Below are 22,923 nucleotides of genomic sequence, written 5' to 3'. Positions count from 1 at the left end.
GGTATTGAAGAGGTAATTTCTCTGTTTGTTCTTTGTATCACGTTTAAGCGGCCTTTTGCCTTCTCCACTACCCCTTTGGGATCGGGGTATATAAACATATGGAAAATAGATGCGGGTGAATTCAGTATTCACTGGATTGCCCTCAGGTTCTATTCTGTGTCTCTGTGTATTTCTTTTGTATGTCTGCTCCATCTGCCTGGTATTTTTAATCCACGCGGCCCCTACCCTGGAACACATGCACTTCATCAATGCTGGACCCTGACCTGGTTCCTACCTAGAGTCTTCACCCCTATCTACTAGAGCTCATGGTACTAGAAGGTACTCTGTACACTACCAGAGGAAAAAATGAACACCAACTCCGCTACAAAACCTTTAATCCACAGGTGTGACCTGCCTGAAAGATAGGTTTGTATGACAGTGGCACAGAGTAACCAAATATCTGATTAGACTTAAGGCCCATCCCGTGAGGTGGACACCAAACCCAACACTTCCTGGGTGACTAAGAACCTGAGTCTAGATAGGCCAGGAACCAGGAGAAAAACAAATACAACTGTTCTGCTAAAGAAACGTAGCAACAAAATGATTCCTAAGGACATTCTTCACTTGTCCATAGGTCAGCGCCTTGCTCAGCCATCATCAGAGAAGCGTCCTCCTGTATCAAATAAGAACAAACACAGAGTCCCACAGCCAGATGTTATGCAGAGTGTGAGAGACCTTAGGACACTCATCCCCAAAAGGGATGTCTCCATCTCTCCCCTCCAGAGGAAGAGGAGGCCAAAGGAGTGGAACAAAAGGGATGTCTCCATCCCTCCCCTCAGGAAGAGGAGGCCAAAGGAGTGGAACAGCCAAAGGTGGTGGAAGACACCACGAGATCTCAACTTTCTAGACACCACAGGGCTGGTGCACACGTGATCTAACAAATATTGTGGCAGTAGGCACAGGGGCTGCATAGGGTCTGCACCTGGTCGGGTCAGCCCTAGAGCTAAAAGGACAGGTTGACACACCCAGCCTCCATCCCTAACCCAGAGGCTGAAGAAGGACTCTTAAAAGAAATCCCACACTAGCTCAGAATTGAGAATAATAGAGGTTATTTAAAGGTAGACTCACAAACCACAATCCTCTGCTGAAATGGAGAACAGCAATGAAATCCCACAGCTCAGAAAGAGGCAGGATGCATGCTTTACAGTGGTATAAATAGTATAAGAGGCCACGCCCAAGTGGGCAGGTAACTTAAAGGCTACTGGTGGTAGGAATTCCTACAGTAAGAGGCCTTCTCCAATTGACAACTGCTTGAAAAGGAAAGTTCCTTTTTCTTCAAAGGCCAAAAGTGTGTCACTGAGGACAAAGTCTGAGGCAGGCCCCTGCCCAGCAGTAGATGACCAACACAAGGTGAACTCAGTGGTAGTTTTGGAGGTTTTGTGTTTCATAATGCTTTGTCTGGGCTTTTTTTTTTATTTTTAAACCTTACAGGTCTTTTGCTATGATGGTTTCTGATTTTGTGCTTTGTGGAAATCCTGTGTAAGCAAGTGTATGTGTCCATGCATTTGTATCTGCTTTCCATGCTTTCTTTGGCTCTTTTTCTTCCTCCTTGTTTTATACTAGTACAGTTTGTTTGTTTTTAATTGCTTGACTATTTTCTAACAAGGATAGAAAGAAAGAAAGTGAATTTAGGTGGGTGGAGAGGTAGGGAGGAACTGAGGGGAGTGGGACCGTGATTAGAATATATTGTATGAAAACAAATCCAGTTTCAATTTCAAAAAAAGAATTCTAATGGAGGAAAAGTAATATGGAGCTATCACGCTAACTTAGTAGGTAAGGGCAGATTTTTAACCAAACCTAGTATATGAATTTGGCCCTTGGGACTCCCATGGTAGAACACATACAACAGGTATCTATAGAACATCCCACCCTAACACTAAAGGATATGTGTACTTGTCAGAAACCCAGGGAACTTTCTCCAAAATATATTACATATTAGAACACAAAGCAAGTCTCGATACAGAAAAATCGAAATCATGTCTTGTATCTTATGTAACCACTATGGAATAATGATAGTCTCAACAACAGCAAAGAGGATAAAAGGGACACAGACTCATCGAAGTTGAGCAACACACTACTGAATCAAAACTGGGTGAAGGAAGAAATCAAAAAGGAAAATTTAAAATTCATAGGATTTAACTAAAATGAAAACACAGCATACCCCAATCTATGGGGCACAGTGAAGGAAGTTTCAAAAGGAAAGTGTATAGCACTATGTGTCAACATAAAATATTATAACATACTCATATTAATAATTTAATACCACATATAAAGTCCTTAATAAACAAGAAAAACCAACAGCCCAAAAGTACATGGGAAGAAATAGTTAAAATGAGGCTGAAATTAATAAAACAACAATGAAAAACTTACAAAGAATCAATGAAACAAAGACTTGGTTATTTGAAAGGACCAACAAGATTGATAAGTTCTTAGTTAAACTAACTGAAAGAGGATTCAAAATAACAAAATTCAAGAGAAAAGGGGAGAGATTACAATGGACACTGAAGAAACTCAGAAAATCTAAGAACATACTTAAAAAAACATATAATTCATAAAACTGAAAAATCTAAAAAAATAGATCAATTTCTAGATATATACACTATGCTAAAGTTAAATTCTAATGAAGTAAATAATTGGAATAGACTCATGACATCTAGTTAGATAGAAACAGTAATTAATTTTAAAGGGCCAGATGGATTTGGTGCAAAATTCTACCAGACCTTCAAAGAAGACCAGCAACAGCTCTCAAATTACTCTAGAAAACAGAAATGGAGGGGACATTTCCCTGTTCCATATGACCCTGATATGAAAACCAAGTGAAATCAACTCCAACGAAAAAGAAGGAAAGAAAGCCAACATCATCTTAACTAAAGAAAAATTGAGATTTCTGCTAATATTGTGAGCAATTCCAGGATGCCCATGCTAAAGTTTTAACTAAAGTGATAAAATGAGTAAAAGAAATAAAGTGGTTACAAATAAGGAAAAAAATAAAGCTATTTTCAATTTCTGATGATATGATTATATTCATAAAAGGACTGGAAGACTCTACCAGAAAAATCCCCTACACCTGATAAATACATTCAGCAAAGTATCGTGATATGAAATTAACACGCAGCTGGGTGGTGATGGTGCATGCCTTTAATCGCAGCACTAGGGAGATAGAGGCAGGCAGATCTCTGTGTGTTCAAGGCCAACCTGGTTGACAAGAACTAGTTATAAGATAGCTAGGGCTGTTGCCCTGAGAAACTCTACCTCAAAAAACCAAAAATAAATAAATAAATAAAATAAAATTAACATACAACAATCGGTGGTCCTTTTATAACAAATGGCAACACATCTAGAAAGAAATCAAAGAAGCAAAACCATTCAAAAACACCTTGAAATATTTTGGAATAACTGTAACCAAGAAAATAAAAGTATTTGTACAAAGAACAGTTTTTGGATACTAAGAGAAAAGAAAAATAAATTGAAGGAGACACCAGAAGATGAAAAGAATTCAATGCTCATGGATTGGTCAGATTAAATTTGTGAAAATAGCCACCCTACCAGAAACAATCTAGATTCAATGAAATCTCCATCACAATTCCAAGGCAATTCTTTACAGAAATGAAGAAAAAAATCTTAAATTTTATATGGAAATACAAAAGACTCAGGATGTCCAAACAATCCTCAAAAACCACAATAACAACAACAAGAACAGATCTGCTGAAGGCATCACCATCCCAGATGTCAGGTTATACTTTGGAGTGACAGCGATACGAACAGCATGGCACCAACACTAACACAGACTCTGTGATCAGTGAACTAGAATTGATGACCCATATGCAAATCCCCTACAGCCCACTTAATTTTTGACAAGAGTCCAAGAATATATAGGTGAAGAGAGTATCTGCAACCAATTGTGTTGGCAAACTGATGATACCATTTAGAAGATGGAGGTCTGATCTTTATCTCTTGCCCTGTGCAAACTCAAATCCATGTGGATCAAGGAGTGGACACCCTGTGCCTATGTTTAAAACCATTGGCCAAGGGAAGTCTTTTCTCAACAGGACCCTAACAGTGCAGGCATGAGGAACAAAAATAAATGGCACTTTGTTAAGCTAAATTGTTTTTATAGAGCGAAGAACACTATCACTTAAGAGAAAAGGCAGAATTTGAAATAAATCTTACCAGCTTTGCATAAGACAAAGGATTAATATTTAGAATATACAAATACCTCAAAAACTAAACATTGAGAAAACAAACAACTCAATTAAAATGGGGCATAGAACAAAACAGTTCTTGAAAGATGATATACAAGCCCGATAATGGTGGCACAAGTCGTTAATCCCGGCACTCGGCAAGCAGAGGCAAGTGGATTTTTGAGTTTGAGGCTAGCCTGGTCTACAGAGTGAATTCCAAGATAGCCTGAAGCTGCACAGAGAAATCCTGTATCAAATAGAAAAAAAAAGAGATGAAATATAAATGACTGAGAAACATCTTTAAAATGTATAACATCCTAACCATTAAGGAAATGCAAATTAAAACTATTTTGAAACGTACTCTTTAGAAAGGCTCCACAGCCATGGCCAGGCTGGTTCCACAGGTTTCTCTTATGCTCAAGCTGAGATGAATGATCTCAGATCAGATGGTGTCTGCGTTCTGTCTAAAAGGGCAGTGGCTATTGAGTTCCAAATTTTTATCTTAAGGAATGGATGGTATGGTGTTTTAATAGAACTCCTAGTTGCTATATGGTTAGAGGCAACATTTTAATTATTAATATTGGTAAGAATTAACTATTTAAAAGTCCCAGGGCATGCTAAACCAAACCTATCTGTGCTAAATATTTGTGCTCTTTATCTATATTCAGGTATTTGTTGGTTTATCTTTTTCACAGTGCTGGGGATAGACCCCGAAATATGGTACATGCTGGGCAAACCTTCTACCACCAATTGTTACACCAACCATTGGAAGGCCACACTTTTACTCAAAGTTTAAAAGCTCCAAAGTGAAGAAGGCAAAACCACGGCTCATATGAACTAACCGGGCTGCTTCCTGTGTAGCTGAGATCAAAGCTTAGCCCAGGAGACTCCTCAGGGTAGGGCATTTGGGAGGCTGACCTCCGAGTTCAGGAGGTGTGCTCATGATTCCAGCCCCTGTACCAGGGCTGTCACTAGAGAACAGCGGGTTGGACAGAATGAAAAATAATTAGGGGCTTTATTCTGTTCTTATTTTGTTATCTAACCTCATCCTTAGTGATTGGAAATTATTATCTTTTATAAAAGTATTGCTGCATGACCAATAGGAAATATAACATGAGTAAATCCATGTCTTTAAAGTTGTGATGGCTGGAGAGGCCTTGATTTCACAGAAAAGCACTTTCCTTCCAAACTGAACAAAGGAGGAATCTTATCTGAGTATAGAGGACACAAAACAATGCAAAGCAGGACCATGAGAAATGCACTTGAAGTATTTATATTCGTAATAACTTGTCTTAAGATGGTCATTTTACTGAAATGTATAGGAGAGAATGGTTGCTAATACCGTGTCTAGTCACATATGAAGGATTTGTATCTAGCAGTTTCCAAATCCTAGGACTAGAAGAAATTAATGTCAAATATACTTTTACAGATAATTGCAGGGCATCTTCCCTATTCCCTTCCAGTGGTAGCATGCTAATACTGTCCTTCACATAGATCAACGAGACCTCAGGTTCTGTACTGACATGAATGGTAGGCACCTTAAGGACCAGCCCTCCCGTTCTCAGATTACTTAAACATTGGCAAATTCATTAAATAATAGAAACTCCAAGAAAAATGAAAGCGACACCACCCCCATCAGAATAGCTTTGAATTCATCAGAGCACACAGTGTGTTTCAGAAAGGGTGGTGGAACGCAGCTCAGTAAGCGCTCAGTAAACATTAACTCAAACAGAAAAGAAGGAAAGGAAGGAAGGAAGGGAGGGAGGGAGGAGGAGAGAGAGAAGGGATGAGAGAGAGACAGAGAGAGACAGAGTCAGAGAGAGAGAGAGAGAAAGAGAGAGAAGGAGGAGGAGGAGGAGGAGGAGGAGGAGAAGGGAAGCTGGGGGTCTGGTCCTAACATTACTTTCTATTCAGCAGCACATCAAAGGACAAGAATCATCTGTGATGATGCTGGAAGCCAGAAACTCCCTCCAATCAGCGAGCTTCATGTTTAAGCAACATATGGATCTAGTTCAGCCGGAGTTTCCTGAATGAATGTGGGCCTTTGCGGGCTTTCCAAGCACATGGAGCAGTGCTCCGTCACTGGCACTGGAAACAAAGCTAATGGCCTGCAAAGCCGCACGTGATAGAGATTAAGCTACCTGTCCTGAATGGATGTGATGGTATTTAAACTGGAGAGGGAATGACTTAGAGGAAAAGGAATTTAGGCACCGTCTCCTTTGTAGGATCTGAACGCGGCTGGTTGATTTCTTTTGGAAATAGTTCCAGAGCTAAATATAATACTACTGTGCCCATTAAGAAAATGGGTTTCCTATGAGGTGGGCCTGTGGCACATGATGGCTGCTCCAATGTCTTGAACATTTCACCCTGCAAGCTGGGCATTGAAGCCCCTCTCCTGGCACTAAGCAGTTCTGTGAGCATTTGATATTATTGTGCTGGGCTCCTAGGGCCGTGGGCATGCCTGAATAATTGAGTTTAAGCTTAAATAATGATCAGATGCCCTTGGAGACCCCTGACAGACACCAGACTCAACAATAAAGCAGAGGCTTTTCATCAAGGCGCAGACTCTGCCTTTGGAAGCATGCTATAGAATCGTTAGTGGCAAATGTAATTAAGGGCATCTTGAACTTTGCATTCTCCCAGGTAGTGCGTTTATTTTAAAGCAGCCGTCTACTGTGACTCAACTGTTTCTGCATGGAGCATTCTGGTTTGGTAATATAGAAAACAAATCCAGTGTTTTCAGATTGTTAAAATAATTCTTACTTTGTTTAACATACAAAATACTGTTTTTTAAATTTTTTGACTAGCTTATTCTGTTTTAAGCCCTATATGTTGAGAAAGCTGAGAGCTACAAGTCAAATTTTTTTTTCTTTTTGTTAAAATATTATTTTACTTCATTTAAAGGGTATTTGAGAATATTAATATTTTTCTATTCTGAACCCATCACTCTTAGAGCTAGATCCAGAAATCCTAATCCTTTGTTTCAGGTCATGGACACAGAAGGGGTGGGAGTAGGGAGTCCACAGAAAGGAAAATCTCACTTCTTAGCAGATTCAGTGGACGTAGGTGTGTCAGATGGATCATCCCATAAATAGATTCAGCAGCATCTCACACGTCCTTGGTGATATGGTGGCACCCCCTGCGTGTGTGCTTTTCCTCTTTTAACACTGAGGTGCGTGACTAGTTTCTGCTGGAAGAGGAGAAGCTGAACCTTAGAGAATTTAGGCAACTTAAACATAAATAGTTAATAAATAGCTGGGATTGTACCTAAGTCTGCCTTGGTCATCAATCATATTGGCTGAATCGTGACCTCCTTCCTGACATTAAAGTCCTTATTGTGTACACATTTGGAGACAAGGTCTTTCAAAGTTCCATAAGATTGGATGTATTATAAGGGTGTATTGCAAAGTGATGGATTTCTTTATAAGGAAAGAGACGCAGGAAGCATACATATGAACAATCGGAAGACCAGGAGAGGTGCAAGGCTGTTACCTGCAAATGCAGGGCGGGCAGGAGCCTTTGAAAAGCCAGATGCGCCCACACTCCGATCTTGGATTTCTCTCCACCAGTACTATGAAGAAATAGCTTTCTGCTTAAGTTGCCCAGTCGCTAGTATTTTGTTTTGGCAACATTAGCTGGACTAACAGGAAGGTGAACTTCACGTCTGGTCTATACATGTTTGCTGCATAACATCCCTATTAATAATTAATAATACACCATGACACTGATGGAAAATGCCCTAAGCCTGGGATGGTGGTTGGCTTCTAACCACATCTCAAGGATGAGACACATAAGAGAGATTCTCTCAGTTCTGCTAAGATAATGAACTGATGGATGTGAGCAGTGATCTTATGCTCACACTTCTATGGTCAGGATTTCACTGCAGCTAAGAACCTACAATGTATTATTAAAGGTCTCCTCCCCTGCCACCCGTTCAGGTCCTATAATATGTTTGTGATTTAATGAAGAGCTTCCGTCTCTTCTGCAGTTAGTATAGTCCAGGACTTCAACTCTCACTTGCCCATGCTTTGGGCTTCACTTTATACGTCATGTGACATTGGGTCTTCACTTAACCACCTACATTGTACAGTGCCCACATATCTGGACATTCTATGGCCATGGACTTCCTTGACTTCCTTAGAAATTTCTCTCTCCAGTATCTATTTTCCAAAAGGAGATAGATTGTCTAGAGCACAAGACAACTAAGTCCCTAGTTATGAGATAGTGGGAGTCTGCTAACCGACCTCTGAAGAAGAAACAAAAGAATCTTTATAAAACCTTAGTTTCAAATGCGGGCAATGGCCACGCCCTGTGTGATACCCAGGGAAGATGACTGTTCACCTCTCTCTTGACATAGTCGGCAAAGAACCTAGGCCTAGAGAAGTTAAACGGTGTGTAGCTACTCCTCAGAATCCTGACACTTGGGGCAGGGACCCTGCTTGGGTAGCGCAGACATTACCCGTACACATTGTGAGACGTGCAGACTATCTGGTCCCACCCGGTCCTCACTGTGAAGTTAGAGATGAAGTACTGGCAATCAGGGCTTTGATTCCAAGTTTAATAATTAGTAAATCAACGCCCCTGTGCTTCTGTATCCTCACTGACGTTTCTGAAAGTAAAGCCTCCCAGTTATGGCCCTGGATTAGCGTCCTATGGTGTCATGGTTTTCGCGACAGATCATCTGCTGTTTCAGCAATCACGTCAGATCTCAAGGGTTCAAGCCGGCTTTCCCAGGGCACACACATGCGTTTGCTCCCCAAAGCCACTGGACTATTTCATGGGGATGGGGCGGAGGTATACTAACATACATCATCACATTTGACCCTCAGGGAGGTTCGTGTAATAAGGGAGGCTTCTTGAATTCTATTGGGTAGATGCGGAAACTGAAACTCGGATCAATAATTGGCAGAGGCTTTGTATGGCCAACTTTTTAGAATCGCAGATTGAAAGAAGACATCTTAACATCATCATCAAACTCTTCAGGAACCATTCTGCAGTGACTTTACCATTTCCTAAAACCCCGCGAGACCTCTCTGATTCAAAGTGACTGTCATTTATTTCCTCCTGTGGGATGGTGCTGGGACTCATAATTCTCATGTTCCGTGTGTGCTCTTCCTCCGTCATCTCTACAGCCTGTGATGATGTGCATGCTTGCTTCTCACATGATACAAAACAGACATGTACGGAGTCATGCCATGGTCTGTTGACACCCCGAGACTCTTGAAATGAAGCTGAGATGGATTCGCGATGACAATGGGCAGACAAACCCACATACGTTCTCTCTTCTCCTCACCTCTCGGAGGAGACATGACTGACAGCCTGCTCCCGTGGGATCACTTGTAGGCTGTAATGCCCACACCTTAGCTTCTTTAGTCATGGTGAGATGAAAAATAAACAGAGTGGTTATGGGGAAGAAAGACCTCAGGTTCCCGGTAAAAGCATGGATATGATGAACGAACACTGTGACTGATATTCCATATGGAAAGAAGTCATGAACTTCGTGTCACCACCAGGAGTCAAGGGGAATGCTGACAGCCTTCACACGCAACCACAACCATTCCCAGTATGACCAACTGCTTTCTGGAAGCTTCACGGATCTCGCAGGTGTGAATTCTAGTTACTCATCCTCTTCAGCAAAGTATCCCTTTGCTCTTAAGTTGCCAGAAATAAAGGACAGAGTGTGTTTGCTTTAGCAGTGGGGCTGCGTCTCGACACTTGAAGGATGCTTACTTAAAGATACTGATGCACTCATGAGTGTGTCAAATAGTATACGGATTTTGTAGGTTAAAAGGGCCAGGCCAGCAATCTGAGCATCCTGTTGTTGCTACACATAGTTTCAGTGAGTACTCATCCGTCCTCTTAGAGCTGAGTTAGAAACAGAGTCAAGAAACACCGTTCTATGATTTACTTAGTGCTTCATTTCATCTGAAGTATATTCCATGTAAGGAGTACTTCATAATACGCTAATCCCATATTCATCAGATGGCAAATGTTATAGCCCTGTTTCTACAGAGAGCAGCTTAATAAAATTAAGCTGCCTCAGTAGGTGTGTGGAATGAGATTTCCTCTGCATTATCTCAGTGGTTTGGTCCAACGCGTAGATTTCCCAGAGACATGCTTTCTACTGACATGAAATTCTTTTTAACCCCAACCCATGGGAACTAGATTTAACCCTTCATAGGAGTTTTAATAAAAAAAAGAAAATGCTTTTGGTAAAAGAAGAAATTATATTTTTTCCTTGTGGTTGGGGTGTTTTTGTTCCAGACAGGACTAGTGACAGTTATATGAGGTTAAATCACAGTGAAGTGTGAGTGCCCAATACTGAGGTTGAGAGCTAAGAGGTCAGCCCACCTCTATTCCAATAACCCCTATTCGTGTAACTCAAGGAAGTGGCCTCTCTGAACGGCAGCTTCTCTTCTGTAGAATACAAAGTCTTCGTGGCATCCTTAGGAACGAGATGCCTGGGCCTCTTGTGCAGACTGAGAAGACTGACGTGGATTGTCATTGGACGCTTGCCTACGTAATTGCCATTTTCTTCTGTGACGCTGTGAACCACCCCAATTTTCCCAACACTAATGTGCCATGGTTCATCGGCTTCTCTGTGGAGTCACGTCCTCTAAAACATCTTCTCTGTCCCATTCTTGATGGATAATATCAGCACCAAAATCAGTCTTCTGGGCACAATTCCAAATGACTCAGTCCAAAAATATAGTGATAATGTCTCAACACAGAATACGCTGAGGGTAAAGACTGGCAAATGACAGCAAAAAGTATTCCTAAAATGCAGATATCATCACTTGTGTTCCATGGAACACGTTCCTACGAATCAAAATTAGAAGTCATAAAATAAAAATGGGGAAGTCAGGAGCTGGACAGATGGCTCAGTAGTTAAGAGTACCTGCTGCCCTTGCAGAGAACCCCAGTTTCCAGCACTCATTTTGTGTTGCTCACAAATACCTGTAACTCCAGTCTCAGGTGATCCTACATCCTCTTCTGTCCTCCACAGTGCCAATCATGTATGTGGTGAATATACATGCATACAGGCATTCACACATAAAAGTAAATCTTTAAAAACTCAGATGTTGGATAGGCGGTGGTGGTGCATGCCTTTAATCCCAGCACTCCAGAGACAGAGACAGGGCATCTTTGTGATTCCAAGGCCAGCCTGATCTATAGAGCAAGTTCCAGGACAGGTTCCAAAGCTACACAGAGAAACCCATGTTGAGAATTAAGGGGGGAGGGTCATGAGATGGCATTTATTGGCCCATATAGTAACCTAATGAAACCTACTTGTATGTTTGTTCTCTTGGCTCTTGCAGCTCAGATATAAACAAGGAGGAAACAGACATAGATAAATATGTCATAACAAAAATGCCCGCTAAGAAGCCACAAAAATACATGTACATCCTCTGTGGGACAATGGTTTTACCCTGTAAAGATTTGTTTCTTGTACTTGTTTAGTAAAATGCTGATTGGCCAGTAGCCAGGCAGGAAGTATAGGCAGGACAACCAGGCAGGAAGTAGAGGTGGAGCAATGAGAATTCTGCGAGGAGGGAAGTTTCAGTCTGCAGTCATCACAGACAGAGAGGAAGCCAGACACAGAGCAAGCAAGATGTGACTGCCTTGCCAAAGAAGGCACTAAGCCACGTGGCTAACACAGACAAGAATTATGGGTTAATATAAGTTATAAGAGTTAACAAGAAGCCTGAGCTAATAGGCCAATCAGTTTAAAATTAATATAGGCATCTGTGTGTTTATTTGGGCCTGAATGACTGCGGGACCAGGCAGACAGAAACCTCTGTCAACATGCAGATGTGCTACATGCAAACGTCATGAAATTTGCATCAGACTTGAAAATGGGCAGATGCTAGAGGGCGGTGCATAACTTTAGCTTGACAATCTAAATAATAAAGTATATAGAAATAATAGCCCCAGAGACTGGGAACCCCAACACACAGTCTCAGACATTGGGGTCACTCACACAGACCACATGTAAGTCCTAGACCTTTGAATGTCTAGATAAGTGTGTTTGCACCTAGGCTCTTCCTGTCATTCCTGGCCAGATCTTTGGAGATCTTAGGATTTCAAGGTGTGCTCATCACTCCTCCATACTGGCCTACTGCACCAAAATCCAGAAATTAAAAGGAAGTCCACCTACTCTGGGTTCTGGACAAAACAACCCTCCTACTGTTATCCATGATTTCACAGTGAGGATGGGCTAGCTCTCCCAGATGTCTGGCAGTTGTGGCTCTTTTTCGACCTTCTGAGTTCTCACTGCTTCTATACTACCTCCATAGAGGTCTCTATTTTCTGGACTCCTCTGATGTGGGATTCCTGTCTGTATGCTGTGAATATCATTGGTTAATAGAGGAACTGCTTTGGGCCTATAGCAGAGCTATGAGGGAACAGAGCTAGGCAGGGAAAACTAAACTGAATGCTCAGAGAAAGGAGGTGGAGGTGGATTTGGAGAGAAGTCGTGTAGCCCCCACCGGAGACAGATGCCTGATGGAACTTTACCCGGGAAGCCACAGCCACATGGTGATACACAGACTAATGAGATGAGTTACATTAATATTGAAGAGTTAGCCAAAAAGAAGCTAGAGCTAACGGGCCAAGCAGTAATTTAAATAATATGTGTGATTATTTCAGGGCTGAGCAGCCAGGAACTAACAAGCAGCCTTCTTATAACACTCCCCTTCGAGCCAGTCACTAAAATTCTGGGGTTCTCAATCCAATTCTTACTTTTCCTATTCTAATTGTGAAAAAGTAGCACTTTCCCCTATTCTCCAGCTCAGTATTCCAACCACGCAAGACTCAACACCATGTTTGTTTACTCTTCCCTATAACAGTCTTCACAAACACATATTCGCACACACAGATTCACACAGAGATACACATATACAAGCACAGACACACACACACACACACTCACACACAAAAATCATACACACAGTCACACACAGATACATCTGCACACAATACACACACAAACACAATGCATAAATACATATACACACACTAACACAAAACACATACACATTTACACCCTCACACAACACACACACACATATACACACACTCACAACACACTCACATACTCACACACACACACATACACACACACAATACACACATGCACACTTCAACTGATAAATATCCATTGTTTCTCTCCCTCACTAGTGCTTAAGTTGCATTGGGATTGTTTTTCATTTTAGTTTTAGATTCGAACAGAAGAAACACCCGTTTTATGTTAACTAAAGCAGAAACTTTGTTAATAGAGACAAAGCAGACAAAGTAGACAAGGTCAGATGTGTTAGGGGTGGTATGGTTGTAGTCACAGACAGTCCGAATAATGGAACATCACTATTGTGTACTGGGGTTTAGTTTGTTATGAGGCTGGGTTTCTGACACTTGGTTCCTTGGAGATCGAAGTATAACAAAAACAAAACAAAACAAACAACAAAAACAAAATAAAAACCTTGTGAGTTTGATATTGTCATATCCAAATGAAAATGCTGAGCTGGGACTCAGTTTACCACACAGCAAGCTGTCAGAAGATTGTTTATTTATATCTGGATAGTTCCATTTCCTTTATTTGCCCTTAACTTTCACTTGGCCTTATATTTTTTTTTTTTGAGAGTTAGAAGTGACAATCAGATGTTTATATGTTTAAATCTAGTCAGTATGTTTCAATTTTTCTGGGTTTTTATTTCATAATACCACATATGGCTTTTAATTAATTAATTAAATGTGTATGAATGTTTTGCCAGTGTGTACATAAGTGCGCCACATGCATGATCAGACATGCTGGGTGGAGTTACACACTTTTGTGAGCCACCAGGTGGGCGCGGGGACACACACGCACATTCTAGACGGAAGTCCCCGTCCTTACCTACAGAACCATCTCTCCAGCAGCTCACTCTGTGTGTGTGTCAGTTTATATAAAAGCTCAAACTCATCCCATTAATTTATCTGCAGCAACCACAGAGTCCACAGCTAAGCTTTCTGTGCTCTCAATATTTATAAAATGCCAGCATTTACAGTAAACACTGAGTACCAATATGTTGTTGTCAATACTCCACCGCTATTATACAACTGAGGACATACAATTAGCATAATCTATATAATACTAGAAACTTCCTGAAAAATAATTCTTGCTACATTTTTTAAGTCAAGGGCAACATGAGTTTTGAATAGAATTCACAACATGAAATAACTAAACTATTTCAGTAGGACAGTTTTATCAATCTGACTTTTTCCAGGTGTTGTGGGTATCCTCCTAGTGTCATTTGTACCAAGTTTAAAACTAATGAAATACCACTAGGCTGAGGACAAGGAAAGGAGACATGAGAAACCATGGCGAATCTTCTGTGCTGAGGGGATGGTCCTGATGCTGGTGTGATCCAGGGATGGGGGGGAGCATGCATAGTTACATTCACCTTTGAGCTGCACGTGAATATAAGGGGAATGAACACTATCTTGATTTCTCCGCGTGAGAGCACACTCTTTCTGCTGATGTCATAAAAGGCATTGTGCCTGCGGAGGTTACTGGTGTGGAACAGCACGAGATGAGATTTGATAAAAAAAAAAAGAGGTTCCTCTGTCAATATCATAACCTAAGGAACACCCAGATGTCTGGCATGCTTCAACACGAACTGCTCTATCGGGTCGGGAGAGTGGAAATTCTCTCCCAGTGGCATCAGGTTGGTACAACGGTCAGCCGTACGGAGGGGCATTACCATCAGGACAGTTATGCCAGGCTGCCTCCTCAACTCTCACATTCAGACAGATTCGCTCTACACGACTCCCACAAACATCCACGGCACAGTACTCAGTGTTCTCGGGGATCTGCTCACGACTGTGCACCCCTACACCATCCGTCTTCTCTGCTGTGGAAATCCACTTGCCTGTACCCCCACAGAGCATCCGACCAAACCAGGCCATCCCCGGGCCCGAGGAAGTCAGTCTTTGCAATCCTGGACCTCTTCCCGCCTGCAGTCACCACCTGACAGCACAGGTTATACTTCTAAATCATTAGTAATGTTTTGAAGAAGACAATTCTAAATAGCAGATAAATCCCAATGAACCTTTCAAAGTATTGGGCTTAATGGTATGTTTGGTACATTTGGTACTAAATCATTCTCTAGTATTATGTAACAGAAAGGGAAATTCAGAGCAACCTGTCAGAGGCTTTGCCATGGAACTTGGTCACAGCTATTGAGGGTACTTAAGGTAGTGAGGTACCACTGCAGTGTGCACAGTAGAAACAATAAAGCTATCCAGATGGTGCAAATGTCCAATGTCCTTAGTTTCTGCATGTTGGTAATGGAGGTGGTCATATATATGCAAATATACGTATATGTAAATTTGCATATGGGAAAGAAGACCGGCTCTGAGAGGAGGAAAAAAAACAAACGTACAGGATTTCATCCCAATCTGCCCCTGTACAGGGGCACATAATTGGGGTGTCTGCAGGAGACCTCAGGCTAACTGACCAATCCCCCAGCACACACAATCATTTCTTTTCCATTTGCCTGCCCCTAAGTAAATAAATAAAACAAAATAAAAATGACATCCACAAGCCCTCTAAGTGTGTGAGATCCTGGTGTCATCATATAGAACACAGACAAAAAAATAAGATGGATTTTGGCCATGCATTGTGCCTGTGCCTCTCAAGGTCTAGGGACTTGTTCCTCCTCTTCGCAGTCCCTCCTCTTCCCAGCAAGGCCCAATGCTGCCCAGTGAGCAATGTTCTTTTCTACATCTTGGCACTGGGGGCTGGTTTATTGGAGGATAAAAGTGGAATTCTCTGCTGTCTGCAGGGCTTTCCCCAGGGAACAGAGCATGAAACCCAAACTTATATAAAATCATATCCTGTTTGCAAACACCATACTCCCTCTTCTTCTCACTGATCGGCTCCCATAAACCCCAGCAGAGCTTGAGAGTCCATTCCTCATCTAAACAAATGCCATGAGCCCCTTTATACTTTTACAACCATGTCAAAAAATAATATTGCCTGCCAATAGTGATGTGATTGGAGTTGCCTCCTCTGAGCCATAAAAGAGGGGCAGAGTCTGTTATCAATTTCTCTAAGTGTACCCGGGGAATTATGGGTCGATTCAGTTCCAAGTTATAAACGACATCTCAAAAGCCACAGAAGCGTTTGAAGCCGGGAGCTGATGACGACATTATCATAAAAGCCTGCTCGTCCTTGCGTTTGTGGTTTTTTTTTTTTTTCCCTATCAAGCGAAGAGGGGTAAAATAAGGCTGAGAAATGACTTCAAGATTTCTTCGCATAGCCATAGGTCAGATGGCCAGGAAAATGATCACTACTTTTAGTGATGTATCCTGAGGAGAGAAAACTAGCATGGTCTCGCTCGGGCTATTGTTCCCAGGGTCTCCTGATAATCTGTTTCACTCCATGATGGCCAAGGCTCAGATTTGGCAACGCCATCTTTCAAATGGTGGGTTTTCTTGCAGTGGCATTGCTTCATAATTAGAAATGAGTCATGCCCTGGTAACAAAGAAAATGAGACTCGAGCACAAAAAAGATTGGAAAGCAGACATTGTCGCTCAAAACCCGGTTCTGGAGAGCATATCCTAATGGATCCTAAATGGTGCTTGCCCGCGAGCTGCCTGACCGAGAATCCAATTACTGCGAGCAATTCTAGGGGAGAAGTCTAACAAGAAGCAGAGGTTTTCTGATTTCATAATGTCCCAGGTCATCTCCTCAAAAACCAATTAATCCATCGTCATTCAGTAGCTTCACACTAAACCCAGAGAGAATCAAGCTCTAGATTCAAAGCAATGACAGTTCACATTCAGGCCAGGAAATCACCGAGTATTTCTGAACTGAAAGCAATGGGTCTCTCTTAGATAATTTGAACCAGAGGAGTGTTTTTAAGACCAAAGCGATTACCAAACGATTCCAATGGTGCATCCTTAACTCCTAACTGGGCTACTCCAGGTTCATATTGGCTGTCTCTTATATACGCTTTATCTGTGGTTGTTCTGGAGGTGACAATATAGGCCGGTTCAAATCCAAAGGATCCAGAGCTCTTCCTAGGGCTGTATCAAAACTCAAGACCCAAGGAAGCAAGACGGCTCAGGTATAGTCAAGAATATGATTTGGTTCTTTAAAATAACAGTAATAATTAATAAAAATAATTATAGACCCAAGATGGCTCAGTGGGTAAAAGCGCTTCTGACCTAAATTTAATCCCCAGAATTCATGGTGAAAGGAGAGAGTTAAATCCCCAGAGTTGCTGCTGACTTCCACAGTCTTGTCTTGGGTTCTCCCCAACCCATATATATAACAACTGTTATATATACAACAGACGAAATTAAAATGTAACTACACAGACACACGAAACTATTGAACCATATAACTTTGCCACAGCATTATCAAGTGGCTCTTGGTATACAGTGCATACATGTATGTACACACACACACACACGATTCAACAAGTCCTATCCAGACGACAGAATAAAATTTGCTAATCACAGTGTCCCTCTCAAGTCCTTCCCAACCACATCCAGGAGCAGTGAGGCCACCTGACCTACGTCTCCTCCTGTCTCTGCCCACCCTGTCGTTGTCCCCCAGCACTGCCGCCATTTTGATCAGGGTTGTGTCTGAGATAAGGATAAGACTGTGTTCTTTGGCCCTGCTGTGCTTCACGCCGGGCACACAGAGTCAGCAGGAGCAGTCAATACTCTTTCTTCAGGTACTTTACAGAGGTTACTGAAGTCATTCTCGCAGAAGATTAAGTTAACTTGGCGTGAGTTTAGTGAGGGTTTGTAGGGGCACTCTGAAGGGTGGACCGCATGAACTCAGGTTATCTTTTGGAGGGGAGTCTCCCGGAGGCATCGGTAGCTCAGCTGTGTGTCAGGAAATAATGTGTATAGATACAGGAACAGATTTCCACCGTCCCTTTAGTTAGCTGTGATATCCTTCCTACCACAGTTCCCAGAAAATAGCCTCGTGTCGTTCTTTGTCCCACTTGTAAGTAAGCACTCTTTCTCCCAGAACGGTCACTGGTGATATTAGAACATGCTGGCGAAGGCAATGAAAGCCATTTCAAAAGTCATTTATCCTCTGCCTTTTTAGAAATGTCCAGCAAGCTCCCAGCACTAGCCAGCTCTAGAGTGGGATGGTGACTGTTCTGTGTCAAGGTTCAAACAACCACAGTCAGTGGTGAGCGGCTACGAAGGAGGCCACCCCAGGCACCATAAGGCTGGAGGGATGAGGACTAGCCAGCGGCCATCTGCAGATGTTGAAGCCCGTGTAAGAACTGGAAAGGCTGCTTCACAGCGTCTACTTGTGAGTGTGCCCATTGGTCCTTCTAGCCCTTCACCACTGGCTGTGGGATTTGAAACAATTGTGATAAACTGTCCAGTCCAAGTAGATATTGATTAGTGTTGGTGTTTTATTTCCAGAGAGGCAAGATTAGGGAACAGGAAGAGATTCCTAGATTAGGCAACATTAAAATGATGAGATGAACAGAAGTCTATGGAAATTTTCTGTATAAGGCTTAGCAAAGAATTATCAAAAACATGATTTTTGTTCTCTCTGTTCAAATTCTATAAATTGTGTTGGGACCATTTGGAGTCCTGGCCCTCAGCTACTCTTCCCTGCTAGAGATCTTTAGTTTCCTTCTGATTTGAGTTACTGAAAGCTGTGTCAAGGTTGTTTACCGGCTCTGCTTCACGAGCACGTGTTGCCTTGCCTTGAGGGTCAGAGGATGAGGTTTTCACCTGTTGGCCCACCTGACTGTGTTCGGTATCTAAGCCTCCATGGTGCTATTCAATAAAGAGCTTCTTACCAGTGCCTAGAGGTCTGTGTCTCTATCTCTGTCTGTGTGTCTTTGTGTGTTTCAACCTCCAGCCCCTTGCACGAAGCTTGGAAGATCATGAACTATATGGTAGCGCATAGAGCACAGACAGGCGTTGTGTGCTGCAAAATTGTGCTTGATTTAAATGCCTGAGTCCCTGGGAAGCTGACCTAGAGGTAAGTTGTACCAACATGACTGGACACTTTCTGAGAGGTAGACTACCCCACATGACTGGTCACTTTCTGTTAGAGAATGAAGGTTTGTTACTGGTAAGGATTAACTCTAAATAGATTGCAGGCTATAGGGTTTGTTCTCATCCACAAAAATGGAGACATTTCTCTTCATATGTTGTTGAATCTGAACAAATCTTTCCTTGAAATGTGGTATAAATATCCTGGGTCAAAAGTCTTTGCTAATTATTGAAGAAGAAGAAAAAAAATCAACCTCAAGGGGCTCACAACGTGCCCCACAGTGCAAAGCGCTTTGCATAGTCCGTGGCATTTTAATGCATGCACACAGCTGGTGGAACTAGAGAAAGGGGAGTTGTGAGCACAGTCACTTAGAAATCGTTTCTGGGAAAGTTCTCCTGCCACAGGAAAGTCTAACAAAGCCATCTCGAGGAGTGCATGTCTTATCACACAGCGCGGACGGATAGGCCCTTGCCTTCGGTGTAAGTCATCATCTCGAAACCCATAAATCTGTTTGGAACAGGAAGCTCCAGATTTTGCAACAAGCTGAGCAGGTCACACTCAGCCCTTTCTGCAAGCCAACCCTTGGAAATCAAGGAAGAGTTTCTGTAAGCCTGTGCAACTTAAAAGCAGTAAACAAATTTCTACTTACCCCAAGTCCACCACAAGGCAACGAGGAAAAGAACTTTCGGGACTTGTCACCTGCACAGTGAGAGACAGGAAACATAAATGCTATGAACGGACAGTTCTCACTCCTCGGGTGTTTAGAAACATATTGTACGCCGTATGTGTTCTTTATTTCACTTATTAGAAAATAAACGGAAATTTAGACCAATCGGAGTTAATCTTCAGAACACACTGCTTCTTTATACAGGTACACAACTACAAACTCAAAGCCAATGAAAAGAGGAAAATAAATCACACACACACACGGAGCAAGAGAGAGCGAGAGAGAGAGAGCGAGAGAGAGAGAGAGGATTGGTTAACTCACATGAACAAGAACATGTAAATGAAATTTGGTTTAAAAATTGGTTTGTTTGCGGTACAAAACTTCAGCTCATGACTCCCGTGGGGCCTTTGCAGTCGAGATACTGGCTGAGCATAAGCTGAAGCTTTTCCCTACTTCTTGGCCTGCAGCAGTGTCCCCTTGCCTCCCCTACTCCCTCACCCAAACTTCCAAGATGTCCCTGACCTCCGTTCCCTGAAGCCCCTCTCTTGCCGGAACCCTCCTTGGGAGATGCTGTGTGTGTTCAGGGTTGAAGCAGAAGCAGAGATGGATTGTGGGTTGTACACACAGTCTGCCCACCCCACCTCCCCTTGAGGGCATTTGGAAATACACTCTGCCTTCCTCAGAAAGATAGCAACTTTGGTTTTGTTTGTTTGTTTTTGAGATTGAATCTCTTTCTGTCTTGCTGGTTGGTACAACTCTCTCAGTGGCCCAGGCTGCCCCTGAACTCACAACAATCCTCTTGCCCCAGTCTCTAAAGCACTAAAGCACCACAACAAGCTCAAAAGAATTTTAAAATACAGCAATAACTGTTATTTAAAAACTGTGACTCATGGAAGGCGACCCTGTGATCTACTGAGCTTCTTTTCCAGTAGGGTGGCTCACAGTGCTGTTTAAAAAAGTTCAAATGCAATATATTTTCTCAAGCGTCACTGGCTTTTTATTAGTTATTTAATTATTTTATTTTTGTGTGTTTGGCCAGGTTATGTGTATGGGCACCACGTGTGTGCTTGGGACTCCCTAAAACTGGAGCTACAGGTAGTCATGAGACATCCTGTGGGTGCAGGGAATCCAAACTGGGTTCTTTGCAAGAGTAGTCAGTGCTCTAACCACCGAGCTACCCCTCCAGAACCAGGAACTTAGTCCTAGAAATGTGTATGTATATTTACATATTCTGAGTATCTCAGTCTACCTAAGGAATAGGTAAGATCAAGTACAGCACAGGCTTCTCCATTGTTCGCAAATATTTGAAAATGCAATATAATAGAATGGTATCATTTGGGGGAGAGTCTATTGATATAAACAAAGTCAAATTTAACATATGTCCTGAAATATTAATTATGATTGTCTCCTGAAATGAAGGTAAAGCACTCAGCATCATTGGTGGAGCCCGGTACAATCTTCCACTTCACCTATGCTCTGCTGCCAATCAGTGAAATGCCAATTAAAATTGAAAAGAGGTTGTGGTGAAATACACACGAGTGGAGTGTAAGTCTACAGAGATGGACTGTCACCGAAGAGATCTTATTTTGAAAGAAATACATTTTATGAGTTGTGTTTTTTAGTACACTAACCTACAAGAAAATTATAAAGAACACTCAGTGTGTAAATGAATATGTCTAATTAGGTAGAGACATTATTTCTTAAAAAACAAACAAGAGGTGTAGCTCAGTGAGCTTAATCATACAGCACTTGTGTAGAAGGCACAAGGCCTCGGAAAACTGGCACCAGTAAACGACACTTAAAAAGCAAACAAAACAGAGCCAGGTGGTGGCGGCGCACGCCTTTAATCCCAGCACTCGGGATGCAGAGGCAGGAGGATCTCTGGGAGTTTGAGGCCAGCCTGGTCTACAGGAGCTAGTTCCAGGACAGGCCCCAAAGCTAAAGAGAAACTCTGGCTCAAAAAACAAAAACAAGATAGAAAATTTAGGGGCAAGAGAGATGGCTTAGTTGGGCTGCAAAACAGGGTAACCTGTGTTCAGGACTCAAGAGAAAACAAGAGTCTTGTAACTTGTTCTCTGATCACAGGGCCCTTGCAAAAGTCACTGATACATACAAACAAGTGAGCACACACACATAAATCAACAAACACTTCTGCATAACTCCGCAGGATAAACTTGTTTAATATTGTTATTATTAACAAGGGTACTCATATCTCAAATGTGAATTAAACACATTTTTAATATCTTAAAATATTATTTATGAGTGAGCAACAGAGAGTAAAGGAACTGTTTAGTGCAATGAAGTATTTTAAAGAAGTGATCAAAGAATTCATTAAACTCTAAGGGAATAAGGGAAACAAGTTTATTTAATGAAGTTTAAACTTTAGTTATGTGATAATAAAAGTGAATTAAGTAATTGATAATTTTAATTCAGCTGTGTGAAAAACATTTACTTCATTTTCTGAAACTGCTGTTGGCAACCTGTATTAACTGATCAGTGGCCTGAAATCTGATGAACCGGAGGGAACTGAAAATGGCGATAAAATGGCAGAGGCATTGATGCTACAGAAAATCTCCTGCTAGAAACCAGGGAGGACAATATTTTCAAAATATCATCATACAAGGCCAGAGTATCTACAGAGATAAATGGGCAGTCACAATAAAACATAATTACTTTGTAATATATAGATGTTTTTCAAGATACAAAAACTGGTTGGTCTGGTAGTACTGAATTTTACTTAAATCTTCCTTCTAATTAAAATCGTAGTTATCTGGAGTCTAGTATAAATCTGGAGTTAGAAGTGACACCTCCCATCTTGTTGGGAGGAATAGGGGAAGTCTAGCAGTTGCACGGGGCTGAACAGGATGGATACATTAGACAAAGCATCCTGAGTTTCTACACATAGAACAGCATCATTCCTGTCTATTGGAAACTAAGGACTCACAAAGCACAGTAATCCAAATTCCACAAAGAATTTAGTACAAGCTTTTAAGAGAACCTAGCCATCTACCGAG

At 41.8% G+C, this 22,923-nt stretch overlaps 1 protein-coding gene across 1 annotated transcript in view; it reads right to left on the bottom strand.

The window, feature by feature from the left end:
- Hdac9 (histone deacetylase 9) overlaps nt 1-22,923 on the bottom strand; it is a 463,183-nt gene that overhangs the window by 184,172 nt on the left and 256,088 nt on the right. Inside the window, exon 16 of the mRNA XM_041657935.1 lies at nt 19,892-19,941. Within this exon, the coding sequence (XP_041513869.1) occupies nt 19,892-19,941 (50 nt within the window). The remainder of the gene's footprint in view (nt 1-19,891; nt 19,942-22,923) is intronic.

The sequence above is a fragment of the Microtus oregoni genome, unplaced genomic scaffold, assembly GCF_018167655.1.
Source record: "Microtus oregoni isolate MIOR12 unplaced genomic scaffold, Mior012 000009F_ref0000495, whole genome shotgun sequence".
NCBI classification, from domain to species: domain Eukaryota; kingdom Metazoa; phylum Chordata; class Mammalia; order Rodentia; family Cricetidae; genus Microtus; species Microtus oregoni.
The sequence above is the reverse complement of the archived record's forward strand: the minus strand, read 5'-3'. Positions and strand labels throughout refer to the sequence as shown.